Here is a 16,945-nt window from a genome sequence, read left to right as displayed (position 1 = left end):
GCTACCAACTTTCAGAATTTTATGTGTGAACTCAAACTCTGGATGACAAAAGATTGCCTTAAACAAGATGCTGAAAAAAATGAAGTATTCTTGTTTGGCAATATGACAATTTTCTGGATGCCCAGTTGGTGGCAAAGAGACTTGGGAGCACTGCCATCCCCTACCAAGGCAGTAAGAAACCAAGGGGTGATCTTTGATCCCAAAATGACCTTTTCCGTACAAATCAATCAAAATTGTCTAAGCATGTTTCCATATCATTCGTATGCTTGAATTTTTTTTTGTCTTTATTCCTATTTTAATGAGGAAATAGGTGGTACTTGCACTCATCGCTTCTCACATTGGTTATTGCTATACATTCTATCTAAATATTTATCGGGTAGTCACTAAACAAGCTTCAGACAGTCTAAAATGAAGCAGCACGCCTTATTCTACACACATTTCAATTAGTGTGGCAGGAACAACCTAAGGTACACTGGTTTCCAGTTAGGAAGCAAATTACTTTTAAGATACTGTATATTACTTAAAAACGTTGAACGATTCTGGTCTAGATCACTTAAAAGCAAAATTCCATAGGTGCCAACATAAACAAAACCTATGTTCTTCATAGAGCAAAAATGTCATTGTTCCCAGGGTAAATAGTCAAAGATGGGATAGGAAAAGTTTCTCTCTGATGGATGCAAAATGTGGAAATTTTTGCCTCTTTGTCCAATTCATCTCCTCATATATCAAATTTAGGAAGACTCTGAAAACCTAGTTGTTCACTTCTGCTATTGGAAGATTCAGATTCATGAGGGTAGCTAGTGCAGTGTATGTTAAGAATTAGTAGGAGTGCTGATATATTTATAGGATTCCTTGTAGATTTTATTGGAATATATATTTTACATGGTACATTTTTATGATTTTATTAGATTAAATGTATCATTATATATGTATTTGTTATTATATTTGAATGCTGTACTGTTTAAAGGCCATTGGTCTAAATAAACATATCTTTGATTGATTGATTGCACTTCTTAAAGTTCTTTATGGAGTGTGTTGTTTTCATTTACCCTCTGTTTAGTGCAGTGGTTTATCCCCAAGACGCCCATGGGTATTAGGGCACTTAAGATATAAGATTACTCATCACTCATTCAATTTGATTTTGAACCAGAGTGTAAATGGAAAATACTTGCCGTCTAGAAAATCGTGGAATCCTTCCAATCTAGCCTTGTTACTATTATCGATGTGATAAGGGGATTGTCTGGTGCACAGTCTCACTTTACAAGCTTCATTGATGGACATGACCAGGCAAAATCTGAAAGCAATTCTTATCAATGCTAGATCTATGAAAAAACACGAAGCGCAAATTTATGATCTACTCTCTGAATCCAAGCCGGACATTTTGTTTATTACTGAGACCTGGCTTCACGAGGGATCTAACCCCACCCTGGCTAACACTATACCTACAGAATACAGGATAATCAGGAAAGATATATTAGTTATACCTATCACGGGCCTTGAAGGAGCAGAAGGTTTAGGCTTTTTATTTTCAGTTTCCGCCCACCAGTCAGTCGCTGGGGCAATTATTTATAGACCACCAGGGCCGCTGAGCCGTTTTCTGGAGTCTATCAGTTATGCCATAGAACCTATTGTGACTAGATTTAGCCAATGTCTGGTACTTGAAGATTTTAACCTCCACTTCGACCAGAAGGAAGACCCTGAGCCTAAGAAGCTTTGTGAATGTCTGGACATCTTTAGTCTGACACGGAATGTAACATCCCCCACTCATGAAAAAGGACACATTCTGGATCAGATTTTCGCCACGTGCCAGATTGCTCTGGACAACCCCTCTCCTAGTATATGGTCTGACCATTTTATGCTTACATTTATGATGAAAAAAGAGCCAATTAGGACCCAGTCTAATGGCGTAAAGAAAATAAAGGAATTCAGATCTTTTAAGCTCATCACACCAGAATCCTTGGCTGATATATTAGACCTTTTCCCTATCCCTGGAGAAGGGTCTCTTGAAGATGTAACACTTGCTCTTGAAGATTGGTTACAGAATTGAGCTTTGCATCTTGCTCCTCCAAAGATACATAGGGCCTACAGGGAAAACATCTCTGCTCCTTGGTTTACTGAAGCATTGAAAAAAGTAAGGGTGCTTGTAAATCTCTGGAACGTTTATGGAGGAACATTTTTGACCCGGAGAGTAAAAACGTGTATAAACAGGCACTTAAAGCACACTATGTAAAGGTTCGTGATGAGAAAAAAAGATATCTGGCCACCAAAATTGATCTGGCTAGAAATAGCAGTAGGGAACTTTTTAAGATTGTAAAGGACTTTGTCTCTCCTACAGTCACTCATAGTGGCTTTGTTCCTACTTGTGAATGGACCAACCAGATCGCTAAGTGTTTCTACGATAAGATTAAGGCCATTCAAGATACCTTTGATAGGCCTGCTCTCCTGATTCAGAATGAGGGGCTCCTCCTGATGAAAGACTCCAGGAAGGAACTATTGCTGGAGTTTCCTCCTGTGTCTTTAGATACTTCACTTACTATTATGAAGACACTAAAATCTGGGTCCCCTATGGATCCTTGTCCAACAAAAATAATAGCAGCTGTTGCAGAAGTTCTAAACCCTGCTGTAAATAAAGTTCTTAATCTCTGCTTGTCCAGCGGACAAGTGCCGACCAGATGGAAACAGGAAAAAATCCTCCCCCTCCTGAAGAAACCTTCAGCGGATCCTACTGTAGCTAGCAATTATAGGCCTATTACATTACTCCCTTTTTTTGTCAAGGCTTTGGAGAAGTATGTAAACAAGGTTACCACAAACTTTATTGAGGCCACTAATGCCCTTCATCCTAGCCAGTCGGGTTTTAGGGCCAACTACAGCACTGAACCTGCCTTACTTGAGGTTTCCGGAAGTATCAAAGCCACCCTCGACAGAGGAGGTAAGGCAGTTTTAATACTGCTAGACCTCTCGGCGGCCTTTGATACCTTGCCCCATGGACGCCTCCTCCAGAGGGTAAAGGAGTGTGGTTTCGGGGGTACGGTTCTAAGATGGTTCTCATCTTTCTGGAAGACCGTCAGCAATCGGTCTGGTCACCACCTTTCTCAGCCGATATCCCTACGCTGAGTGTTGGAGTGCCTCAGGACTCAGTTTTGAGCCCCACTCTTTTTAATATTTATATGGCACCTCTTGCCCCCTTAGTAGAGAACCTAGGGGCCAAGGATCTCACCTACGCCTATGATTCTCAACTTTTGTTTACTTACGAAAAAGATGAGCCATTTAACGAAAGCGAAATACATCTGTGTTTAAATACTGTATTTAACTGGTTCCAACGAAATCAACTTTCATGTAACTCAGCCAAGACCGAAATTATTTTCTTCGGGCATACTCCGGGAGATTTATGGTGAAAGTGGTGGCCCCAGGATCAACCGGCCCCTTCCAGTCCTGTTACTGCTGTTAGAAATCTTAGAGTTATGATGGACTCTGATCTTTCTATGAAGACGCAGGTTCAGTCAGTGGCTGACATGTGCTTCAGGCTTTTAAAAATGATGAGGAATTTCCTCTCACTGCTGCCACTGTCTCACAGAAAGACAGTGGTTCAAGCCTTAATAATGTCAAGACTGGACTACGCTAATGTGCTCTATTTAGGTATTCCCAAGTATCTACTGAGCCGTCTTCAGGTTGTCCAAAATTCAGCCGCCAGAGCAATCTCCATGGTTGGGCCGAGAACACGTATGACTAGCCTTTTAAAATCACAACATTGGTTACCAATATAAAATAGAGTTGATTTCAAGTCTCTCGTGTTGGCCTTTAAGGCTCTCCATAACGTCGGGCACAGTATATCAGAAAAATAATTATGCCCTATAGCCCAGCCAGGACCTTGAGGTCATCATCCCAACATCTGATGTTGGTACCAGAATTTTGCCGGATCAGGAAGGGTGGGCGCTCCTTTCAGGTGGTAGTGAGTAGTCTTTGGAACTCGCTGCCTTTATCCTTGAGACAAGAATCTGAGCTCCTGAGCTTTAAACGCCAACTTAAGACCTGGCTGTTCCATCAATAGTGTGAGTTGTGTTTGACTGAGAGTAATCTGGGTCCTCTCCTTCAGGGTATTCTTTCTTCTTCTTTTTCTTTAGTGCCGGAACACTCCATGGAGTAGCCGTGCACTTGTATAAATACCCCATAACATTAACATTAACAAGAATAAGAAGGCCATACTCCCTCCAATCTGGTTTGTACGTTTATGCTACACAAACCTTTCCAAGACACTCTTTTTTTAAAAAAAAAAACGTTGTCTTTGCATATTTCACTTGCGAAATTAATTGTGAATAAACATACTTATCAATATTTAATATGAGGACATTATTCTTTATAGTTTGCTGTAACTCACAATGCAAATATGGGCTTAAAGGGCCTTATTACGAGTAGGCCGGTAAATTTCAACCAGCATGTAAAGCCCTGTTTACGCATGGGTTGAAATTATGAGTTTGGCTGTATTTAATGCATCCAATACCTATCAGAGAGTTAAGTACCTCAGCCGCAATTACATTTCAGGGGAAATTTTACAGTATTTACTGTATCATGTGGATTTTGATGCATAAAACACCAAAATCTTCGTTATTCCCCACAAACTTGTGATAGATGCTAATTTTAGCACACGATACATAACGTACCCCTTAGAATCCTTATCACGTATGATAAATAACAACTAAATTTGTAATCAGGCCACAAGTTTTCAGAATTTCCTCAGCATTTCCGAACTCCTTCTCCTTCTCCTTCATCGAGAAATTTTGAATTTCTTGTCCGTTAGGAAAAAGCCTAAGGATTATTTGTGTTATTAAGGTTTACTAAATGTATTTCCATAAATGTAAGAACTGCTCCTTGCCTATGGCTAGACAATGCATGCTACTAAGAGGGAGATTTATCAAAATTTTGCATCAGTGCAAATCACAAACATTGATGCAAACTAGAGCAAACTCTTGATGCACTTTTTTGCGCTGCTTTACATTATATTGTGTCAATGGAGCATTCCATAAATGATACATAGGCGTTCATATGCTACCATTAATGTTTTTGAAAGAAAATACAATCTACTCCCATTTGTAGGAAGGGGTAAGTGTAAAAAAATGCCTCCCTTAGGCAAGCACAACAAAGGAGAAGCATATTTTCCCCAAAATGTTTCAGAATTTGCATGTATGCTGCACTGAACAGCAACCATACACAGTTAGACAAAACCAAAGTGCTAGACGTCAAAAACACACATTGGCACTGTGGTGCAGTGGTGTATCCTAGGCACTAGGCAGCCTGGAAGTGTGCCACTAATTGCAAAGAGAGGCACAGCGCACTATCATAGTAAATATGGCATTAGTCTGCTCAGTGGCAAACAACTCCATGCGGCAAATTTGGTTGCTGCACTGCATTGCATGCAATGTTAGTAATTCTGCAACCAAATGCCTTTTGAGATTAAATAGTAAATTGTGTACACAACAGTCAATGTAAGTTGGAGAACATTTATTTACCTCTCAAATAGCTACTTGTGCTTAATTAGGTGGTGTTTTAGAACATCGCATACAAGTATAGGGGCACATAAAGATCGTATCCTAAATATTGTTTTAAAAAAATCCCATAGATTTTCTATTATTAATTCCAATGGGTGCTATTTTTTCAAATGTTATTTAGGACATGATTTTATGTTGGGCTATATTCTAACTGCAACATTTGGGTACCAACCCATTTAATTTAATTTGCAATATTTTTTTATGCTGTTGATATTTCACTGAAATCTGGGCTCACCTGTCCCATTGAGTTGGTATCCATCTGCCCTTCGCCAGCTGAGCTCTGGAATGGGAACACCGGTGGTTCCGCATCGCAGCAGTACAGTGCTCCCTAGCATAGTCTTCAGCTTGTCAACCGCTGTGTGCACCACAGGACTCTGACATCTTCTCAATTCCACTTGGCTGAAGAGAACTCCAGAGAGACTTCGCGGGGTGAAGCATTTTAGGCGCGACTCTATAAGTGCTACCAAAGGAGACTGGAAAGTTAAGAAATGCACCATTTCATATAAACTGCAGTCACAGGCCCAAGGATTATCTTGCAAACCTGCAAAGAAAAATAACAACATCAGTAAGCCTGGGTAAAACATTTGAAAAGAATGACAAGACAATAGGAAATGGTTACAAAATTGTAATTGCTCAAGTAACTCACCAACAATATAGCTTAATGAAATTGTTTTCTCCTGTTCAATGGGTTAATCTATTCTCCACGTCATAAAACACAACAAATTAAGGGGCCTATTAGGATTGCGGACGGACCAGTGTCCTTCCGCCACCCCCGAGGTGGAGGGATGGTCCGCAGGGGCAGCGGCGGTTGCCTCGTGCGAATTAGGATGTGACCGCCACCCTGGCGGTCACATCCTGTATATTTAACATTGCAACGGGTGCTGCTCTAAGCAGCACCCGCCGCAAGGTTAAATATGCATGCTTTCCATTTACATGCACAAAAAGGCAGGCACCGTGCGGTGCTTGCCACCTTGTACATGCAAATGCTGGGGGTTCCCATAGGTATCCGCCATGGGCACCCCCCACCCCCCCGACACCCTGGGGACCCGCAAGGGCCCCCCAGAAGCTATTGTCCACATGCTTTTCCCCAGCGGTAAATCCGCCGCGGAAAAGCATGTTTCCAAACCCATTGTAATTTGGCTGGCGGTGTCTGCAATTGCGGCCAACACCCCGCGGATCAGCGGCGGACGGACCTGCCGTCCGCCGCTGATCCCACCGCCATCATAATCTGGCAGTGGGTGTTTTAAAGGTCCGCAGCGTTGATTCCGCATCCTCCGGGCCGGCGGTGGCTTCCACCGGCCCGGAGGATGCGGAATCACCGCAATCATAATCGACCCCTAAGTATTTATATCTATACCATTTAGGAATTGGGACAATCGCCAATTTGATGAAGTTAAGTATAAACAAAATCATGACTGTTGTAACACAAGAAAGATCTAAACCATTGTAGGGCTGTAAAATTAAGCTCTATCTCATTAAGTTTTTTGATAATTTGGCTGTGCAAGATGGTATCAAATGCCACGGAAAGATCAAGTAGAATCAGGACAACAGCTTTACAGTGATATGCTCCTAATCTAATGTTGTCATGAACAGCAAGGAGGCTACATTCTGTGCTGTTCTTAGCACTGAATCCCAATCTGGAAATGGTCTAGTATATTGTTGCCCCAGGGGAGCTGTCAGTTGGCTGTTAACAAGTCTTTTAAAGACTTTGGACATGCACAGAAGCAAGGAACTAGGAGGATAGATAGATAGGATGGATATCTCAAGTCCTACCTTTTTTGGCCAAGGGGAGAATTACACATCATTCATAAATGAAAAATTAAAAATTAGTATAAAATTCCAGCTCAAGATGGGGATTAGGCAAGAGAAAATGAAATGAGGACCGGGTTCGAGCAGAGACCCCAACTTAACTTATAACATTGTTATCTCCACCTGCTCCATAGATACGCTAGCAAGACTTCATAAGTGTGCTCTGGCTTCCGGGTCTGGTCATCTCTGGGTCCAAGGGTACTCTGTTAAGGAGGGTTGAGCATTGAAAGTAGAATACATTTTATCAATCTTATCTGCAAAGTAATTTGCTATTGCTTCACAGCGGGGTACTTAAAGGGCAATGACTTGTGATAAACTGATGTAGGGCTAGCACAGTTTCTTTACGATTTAAAAAGTTCACCGGAGGAACTGCTGGTTTCATCTAATCTTCAGATTAATTAATTTTTCTTGGCTCACTTGAGCAGTCTAAGATACTCATTCAATTGTTTATTTGGTAGGTGATCAGATAGACTTTTAGAAAGTCTCCAAGTTTACTCAAAAGATTTGGATTCCCTCTTTTTGAGTCTCAGTTCAGGAGAGCACCATTTTTCAGAAAGAATATGCCTAAGGGATACATTAATTTGCCGAGGGGTGTAGATGTCTAGAGATTTAGATATAGCTGCATTAAATTTCACCAAGTAGCTATTGAGAGGAGTATCATTATCTAGCTCTGGGGTAGTGAAGTGATCTGAAAGGGATTCCATGCTAATGTTTCTCCATGTCTTTTTAGGAGCATTGGGAATTTTGAGGTAGGTTTTTGAATTTAAGTAAGTGAAAGCGAGAGACTATGATGGAATGATCCAACCAAACTAGAGGTGAGATATCAATATTTTTATACTGTCAACATTAGCAAGCAGTAAATCCGGCGTATGCCTGGTTATGTGTGTGGAGCCAGAAAATCTCTTTCTTGATGTTGAGCTATATATTATAAACAACAAGATTAACAGTAGGTTATTTCACAAGCCAGCCTCCTGCAACTTGTGCAGCTCAACTCGACATGTGACTAGTTCACATCCCACATGCCAGATAAATGATATCTCTTTTGGGGAAATCTTGCGGGTCAGACACAATTGTAGTGATGACCAGAAATTTCAGAATGTCTTCAAGATACGGAAGCCAGATTTGCCAGAGAGGCTACGATATACATACTGTTCGCTCAGCCAGAAGTAGGATTTTGATAGTGGATTGGAAAAGTACACTTGCTAGTAACAAACAGGATATGGCTAAATCAAAGAAAGTACTGCTAATTACTAACTACAGTAACATAGATTTCGCGCATGTCTACGGAGACATTTGCTTTTCCTCCAGTCTAATAGAACACTGACAGAATACATTTCAGATAAACCCAACATTACCTTCCATAGTGGCAGGTACCTAAAAACCATCTTGAGCCCTATTACTCTAAACAAATGCAACACATGAGTTGGCTGGCACAACATACTCTGGGATTCTATGAATGTTACCACTGTGGGATGTGCAGATGGCATCCGGACAAGCCCATTGTTTTAGAAATGGAGATGCTGATGAATTTGTGATCCACACAAACAAAAAATGTGGCACTAAGTTTCTTGTGTACATACTTATATGCAAGTGCAATTGCATACATGTTGGTAGCATGACTAGAGATCTGAGGGCTAGAGTTGGTGAACACATCAGGGCATTGAAATCAGATGATATAAAATAACCTATAGCAGTTCAGCCACAATAGGAAAAAGACACTTTTGAAACATCCATGCACAGTGTGGTAGGCACCATGTGGTACCTACCACACGATGCATGGATGTTTAGAAGGCACCCCAGGTGCACCCAAGTGCCCATAGCGGAGTGCACAGGGGCGCTACTAAGGCTCCCAAAAGACCCCTTCCACCAGCCTTTTCTTGGTGGATGAACCAACATGAAAATTATGTCAGAAAGGTGTTTTGTAATCCCCACAGCGGTGCCTGAGCAGGCACTGCCTCTATTTTGAAGATTATGATCCGCCCAATGGGCTCCTTGAGCCTGTCAGAGGCAGAGTGTATTCCCCCTGCGGGCATCGGTTGGAGCGCATGTTTCCTAATATTTCATTCCGAAAGATGCTGTGTGGACTGATACCACAAGCTGTCAGATGGCCTTCCGCCCGATATCGTAATGAGGCTCTTAGTGATGGTCGTGAGATTGGATGGTCAGCAGACGAGACACTGACTAAGTGTCAAATTTAAGAAAATAATTCCATTAACTAATGAGGATGTAAGTGATAGTCTTGAGATTCGATAGTCAGCAGACGAGACACTGACCGAGTGTTGATATTTCTTCTATGAATACTAATGGTGATGTATCATTTTTCACCAATTATTCAGTGGATACGATCAGCCGATAGGAGAATGACATGAGTGTCAGTCAGTACTAATTCTGTTTCCTTACAGCTATTTGCTTGACTAATTCTCAAGCTACCAGATATTTTGTTGAACTGGACTCATGACGCCGATTTCATTTATGAGGTATGGCCTAATTTTACTATAGAGTGGAATATGGTGGAGCATAATTGTGACTCACACCAGGCATGATATGTTCTTGTATGTACTTTGTAGTGCCAACCATAACTGCAGCGGCCTTCAACCTTAGACTAGAATTTGTGCATTCATTTTGTGTAAATTCTGTCTATGCATGGGTTTCCACAAAATTACATGCATCGGGTATGATGTGGACATATGTATCATGCCACTGGGTGATAGTATTCACATTAACAACATTTATTTGGTCTTTGTAAAATGGAGGCTTTGTTTTTTCTAGCCCTGATGATGTTGTGGGGCAAGACGCCTGATTGCCAAAACACATGTTGGCAGTGGAGCAATAAAGATTGCACACATGACATCAATAACTTTGAAATTTGTAATATCATTTTCATATAACTCAATGCAATTGTGTGTGCTTAAGGATTTTTTGTTGGTCCACTTTGCAAAGATTGTTGCACAAAGGGAACAGGAGCTTCTTGTGCAAATCCACTTTGATTCCACAGGAAGAACATTTTCCCCATGGATAAAACCTTTCCTTAGAACCCCATAAATTCTGGACGAGTATCACCCCCTTGCCACCCTGGAATGGGAGTTATTCCGGCACATGGCTGGAGTAATTTTCCAATCATTCCCAGCATTAGAAGAAGTAAGAGGGACATTTTGGAATGCCCACAAATATACATGTGTCTGTCAATTCCTGAACTTCAAAGGCAAACTACAATTTGCATTGACCAATTCCCATCCTCTGAGATGGATTTACAAGTGCGTGTAGAGAAATTCACATACTTGAAAGATTTGATGCCTGCCAGAAAACTCTTTATGAATGCATGGAAAGAGGAAAAAGCATAGGGTCTGATGTACAAAGGTATTTTGATATTGCAAATTTTGGAATTCACAAAAATCACAGGGTTGAGATTGCAAAATAGCTTTTAGGTATATATGAAAACCATTTTGTGAGTCTCAGAAAAGACTTTTCAACTATCATTTTTATTGGGAGACTTGGAAGAATGCTGGGTGGATGGAAGTTTGTGACTCCCCACAGATTGCAGAACTTTCCATCACAGAAATGTGAGGAAAATATGTTTTTTGACAATGTTTGAGGTTTGTAAGGAGTTCTGGGTAACAGGATCTGGTGATTGCCTCACATCCTGATTTCCCCTGGGTGTCTAGTTTTAAAAAATGTACAGGTTTGCTATCTTTCCCTAAATGACAGCTGAGCTAGGGTCCAAAATCCACAGCTAGGCACATTGCGAGTAAAATGTCAATTTTCACTGGAAAATGTGATGTGTTGCTTTTTAGGATGTTTCCAGTCACAGGCACTAGGTCTACCCAGTGAGGTTCCATTGTTATCGGAAGTCTTAGTGGAACATAGAATAGCAGAACAAGTTTTATTACCAATTGAGTTTCTATGCATTTCTGCCTTCCAAATGTCAACAATGTGCAAAAAAGAAGTGATTTTGAAAAGTTTTGTTTAATTCATATGCTAGTTTTAATTCACATGCTAGTATGGGTACCCACAATTTCGGGTATGTGAAAATAGCCACTGCTTCTAAACTCTATATTTCTTTCCCATTTTGGAAATACATAGTTTTCCTTGATACCTATTTTTAACTCCTCATTATATTTGACCAAATGACTTGCAATATACCCATTATAAAATGAAAAACCATTTGAAGCATTCATGATGTAAAAGTATGGACACAGGAAGGCTGCTTAATGTAGATTTATTCCAATAAGAAGATCACATCTAACAGCTTAGTTCTAATATGACATGCATAACATTCCACAATGACATGAGTTTAGCCTACTAAGGAAGAAAGCATGACAGCATATGATTCCAAGCTATAAAGGTGTCCTCCTAAGACAGACAACATATATTACAATAAAATGAAATCAAACATAATCACTGAGGTAACCAGGACATTTTATTGTCCTAAAAGAGCAATGAGTACTTCTCATTCCATTAGTTTTTTGTATCCATTTTTACGAAGGGACTAACAGGAGAAGAGGTTATGTCACCTGAATTTGCATTAAACCTCTCATTGAGTTTTCCCTTAACCACCACAAGTCTGTTTAGATGATCTTGAGATTTGATAGCATTCTTGAAAACTTTGATGACCATATGTGGCTTCATGAATTTAGAAAGAGAATTACCACCCAAACCAGGGCATTTAATCACGACCATATCACCTACATTCACCTCAATTTTGTTACAGCTTTCCTAGAATCAAAATAAGTTTTCCTTTCAGTGGCTTTCTTCTCTTCCCTCTTTTGTACATCATTACCATCACACACACATTCCTTTCCTTTGGCAAATTCATACTTGTTAACCCAAGAAGGTTCTAAATATGTATTAGGTACTCTACCATGAAATAATATAAAAGGAGTTTTCCCAGTGGTGCCATGAAGAGACATTCTGCACTCCTCCACTTTCTTTAGAACCTCACTTTTCCAATCCAAGGATAATGACTTTGCTAAGGTAATTGTTTCCTGAAGCATCCTATTGAATCTCTCAACCATTCCATTTGATTCAGGATGATAAAGAGCACACATTTTATGTACGATACCTCTTGAGGATAAAAAGTCTTCCATTTCTCTTGAAGTAAGTTGAACCCCATTGTCAGTTAAAATAGATTCAGGCATACCTTCCTTTGAAAATAATTCTTTCAAGCACTCAATTACTTGAGCTGAAACTGACAAAAAAAACACTTCTGGCCAACGAGAGTACGTGTCAATTATGACCAAAAGAAAAATTTGTAAACCACCATTATGAACCGGTTCAAGAATATCCCGAGCAATATCCTGCCAAGGACTTGAAGGATGCCTCCTTAAAATCATGGGTTATACAAAGGGACATTTGGATTTTTCACTCAAAGTACAAGGAACACAATCCCGCACCACACGCTCCATAAGCTTGTCCATGCCGGACCAACAATATGGCATACGCAATCTTTCCTTGCTTTTCGTAAGACCCGCTTGAGCTGAATGCACCAAATCCACAAATTCATTCCTGAGACTACAGGGGGGAATTAATCTTGTACCCCAAAACAACAAATCATTCTCAACAGACAACTCACTTCGTATATTACAAAATGGTCTTGTAAGCTCAGATCCCGCCTTATGGTTTGTCTAACCTTTTTGAACAAATGATATTACCTCTGTTAACGTAGAGTCAAGGGCTAACTCCTCACTCCACCTTTTTTTCTGAAAACATATCATGATCCACCACACACACCCATTCTTTAGATTCATCAGACTCCTCACTCTCAGTAGATTCTCTAGGGATGAGATGTGATAATACATCAGCAACTCCATTGTCAATACTTGGAATATATTTCAGTGAGAAACTATACTCTTGCAAACCAATGACCCATCTAGTGATCCTACTTGAAATCAAATCAAGGCCTTTTTTATTAAATATTTCCACTAAGGTTTTGTGGTCAATGCAGACCTCAAAATCAATTTCTTGAATGTATTTATAGTCCAAAAAACCGTAAGAGATTCCCTTTCCACAACAGAATACCGTGTTTCTTAAACTACGGGAAAGAAACATAATGGTTTGCATACCAGATGGAACATGCTGTTGAAAAACTGCCCCCAAGCCTTTCTCACGAGCATCAGTAACACGAATGGGCTTAATTGTGGGGTCAAAGCTCTTAAGAGAAGGAGCAGTATTTAATTTTTCTTTAACACTGGTAAATTCACTTTTACCTAGCTCTGACCACTCAAAATCAACACCCTTGTGTAACATGCACCTCATGTTTACAGTAGAATCAGCAAAACTCAGATGGCCGCGGGTGGGGTGCTGTGAGCAGTCGCACCAAACCTCTCTCCTATCTGATGGCTAAACTATGATAGAGCTGGACCTATAGTGATGGTGTCAGGTCCTGCGGATGGCTACCGACATCGAACTTGTTACTACCGGGAATTGCGTAAGCTATAGTGCCATACAGCCAACTACTAATTTGCTCGCCGATTTCAGAAGATTTTTTATTAGTTTGAGAAGGCTTACAACCAGACTGCTGTGGCAAGTAAAAAGCCGTCCACTATTCAGAGCCCAAGAGGTGAGCTGCATGCAGAGATCAACAATGCCCCCAAGATCTGCGAAGGCTGATAAATTAAAAGTCAAAGAGGGGAGTGAGAGCGGTAAATCAACTCCCATGGAACCTGAGACACCCACAGTACAGAGGACGCAGATGGCAGCGAAGAACCCAGGCGCCATAAGGAAAGTGGTGATCCCTCCGGTAAAGAAGAAGCTGGAACCTAAAGGGAAACCGAGTGGCGAGGAGAGCGCTACGGTGAAAGGTCGCGCTAATCCAGTCGAAAAGCAGCCGAGCGGAAAGAACAAAGGAACCCCCCTCAGACAGCCCACCTTACCAGAAACTTTTACTCGGCCAGCCAGCCTAGGGACAGCGGGCCTGGCGATCTCATCAGGGGACAATGCAGAAGCGGAGTCTGTCAGCCTTCGGAACGTCCTCGAGGACGCAGCGGTAGCTGCGAAGACTGGAGCTGGAAGCGTGGCAGACGCTGCGACGGTAGTTGCTAGGCAACCCCTCGCGGCAAACTGCATTCTCGAGCAGAACGCTGGTAATGGCTTGGTGGAGAAAGCAGTGGAGAATGTGGGACAGAGGGCTGCACAAAAGGACGATAAGAAACAAGAAACAAAAGAAGGGGATACTGCAATGACGGTGTTGGCAGAAGGAGACACTGTGAATGGAGGAACAGAAACTGGTAAGGGGGAGTCAAGGGGGCATGTAAAGGAAAACGGAAAAGGAAAAGAAAATGAAAATGAAAATTCAGATATGCTACGGGCAATTATGCAGGTGGAGGCTGAAATACGGGCTAAAACCCCTAATTCTTCATGGGGAAGCTCGGTTAACTTGGTGGCTGAGAAAGCAGATGCTGCTTACCCCAGGGAAAAGGAAGATGTATGCTCATTGGAGGGGGATCATTTTTACTCAGTTAATGAAGACTCTGATTCTGGGCGACAAGAAGGGGAGATTACAGAAGATGAGGGAGAAAAGGAGGATGATGAAGATGATGATGAAGTTGAGGAGGAAGAGGATTCATGGTCTGCCTCTACTTCCTCAGGAACAGACATAGGCAAAGAGTCTACACAAAAGAAGAGGCAGCTGAGACATTATAGGCATGAAAGAACGCCCACAAGAGGTGCAGACAGAAAATTAGACTGGGATTATTCGGCAACCTCACAGACATATCAGGAAGAGCAAGAGACAGGCTCAAGGCGAGATGAGGCACTAGGAATGGTCTTTGATATGTTGAAACAAATACAGACTGAAGCAAGATCTACAAGTCGTAAAACAAGACAAGACTCTAAGAAGATTCAAAATACGCTCCGGAAAACAAACAAGCTGTATGAAGGATTGGCAGGGAGAGTAGCTGAAGTAGAGGAAAGAACAGGCAAGATAGAGGATGACTTCCGTAGCTTCAGTGACTTTAAAACACAGCAGGAAAAGAAGGCGGATGATTTCCTTTGGAAAATGGAGGATTTTGAAAATCGTCAAAGACGCAATAACATTCGCATTTTGGGGGTGGCAGAAGGACTTGAAGGACAGGACCCTAGGGGGTTTGTGATCAAACTATTAAAAGGTGCATTTCCTGAATCCCAGTGGCAGTGGGAGGCAGAGATCCAGAGGGCACACAGGTTCCCCTTTGTTCAGCGTAAAACATATGGAGCTGAAGGAGGCTCTAAAGCACCACTCCCCAGAGCATTATTGGTTTATGTTGGGAACTTTTTGCTCCGGGAAGAAATTATCCAGAAAGTCAGGCCAGATAGTAAAATAACTGTAGAGGGTATCACCTTCTTCACAAGACCAGATTTTTGTCACGTGACGGTGGAGAGGAGGTGGAGGCTTAGGAAAATGATTCCACAGTTTCAGGCCTGGGGTCTGAGGCATATCTACTGTTCCCAGCTAGATTGAAAGTGATCACAAGGGGCAGAACTAGGATGTTCATGTCGGAAATCAAGGCTCAAGAGTTTATTCAGGAGTTGGGAAAGGAGATGAAAAAGCAGGGTCCTGTCTGAAAATGCTTAAATAACAATATAGGAGAGGCATGGAAAAAGATGGGAGAGGGGTGCGACTAACACACCCAGGAAGCGACCACACATAGGTCATTGCTGACCTATTTGCCTGTAGGGAGGGGGGCGGGGAGGGAAAAGGAAGGGAGGGGGAGGGGAGGGGTGGGGGGGGCAAAAAACCAACCGAGATGTATAGTTTGGACATGTTCTTTAGCACACATTGATTGCATTTATAGTTTGTTCTATGTATTTTTTACAAGAAGAGAAGGGAGGAGAATGGTGGGAATGGAGGGAGAAGCGACTAAAGAAACAGCTGGGATACGAAGAAGGGCTTTCACTACAAAAGTGCAATGTCATGTAAAGTAGTCTCTATAAATGTTTGTGGATTAAACGATCCAAGGAAAAGGGCAAATGTAGCAGCCTATATTAGAACTTTACAAGTAGATCTGATATGCTTACAAGAAACGCATATTGAGGAAAAACAGATATATTTGATGAATCAATTGGGCTTTGATGTTCTTGCAGCTAGCAGGCAAGGGTCTAGGACAAGAGGAGTTGCAATTCTTGGGAAAAGAAGGGAGGTGATAGTCAAAAGAAAGAAAGAGGACCAATGGGGGAGATGGGTCATAGCTGAATTATGTTTCAAAAGTTGCAGGCTAACATTAGTGACTGTATATGGCTCCACTGAGGATGAACCGGAGATATGGCAATTTATAGATACAGAACTAGCACAATGGCCCGAACCTGTTGTTTGTTGTGGTGATTTTAATTTACACGACCCTACAAGCTCATTTATGAGTATAGGAGGGATATATAGTGGCAGAAAGAAGAAGGTAAATAGGGCCATCACTAATATGGTGTATAATAACCTTTAGGTGGATCCATGGCTGATGCAACATCCAATGACAGATAGTAGTACCTTTTATTCAGCACCCCATCAGGTCTTGGTAAGATTAGATTATTTCTTAGTCTCAAAATCTTTGGTTAGGGAAACACTGATTGAAAAACAACCAAGGATTATCTCTGATCATAGCCCACTTATATTAACAATTAAGGTTCCG

General features: G+C 41.4%; 1 protein-coding gene across 1 annotated transcript in view; it reads right to left on the bottom strand.

Moving 5' to 3' along the window:
* The window catches only part of LRIT1 (leucine rich repeat, Ig-like and transmembrane domains 1), a 129,173-nt gene that overhangs the window by 6,319 nt on the left and 105,909 nt on the right, over positions 1 to 16,945 (bottom strand). Inside the window, exon 3 of the mRNA XM_086922076.1 lies at positions 5,779 to 6,084. Coding sequence (XP_086778202.1) covers positions 5,779 to 6,084 — 306 coding nt within the window. The remainder of the gene's footprint in view (positions 1 to 5,778; positions 6,085 to 16,945) is intronic.

The sequence above is a fragment of the Lissotriton vulgaris genome, chromosome 5 (assembly GCF_964263255.1).
Source record: "Lissotriton vulgaris chromosome 5, aLisVul1.2, whole genome shotgun sequence".
In the NCBI taxonomy this organism is placed as follows: Eukaryota; Metazoa; Chordata; class Amphibia; order Caudata; family Salamandridae; genus Lissotriton; species Lissotriton vulgaris.
Note: the sequence above shows the minus strand (reverse complement) of the source record. Positions and strands in the feature narration are given on the sequence as shown.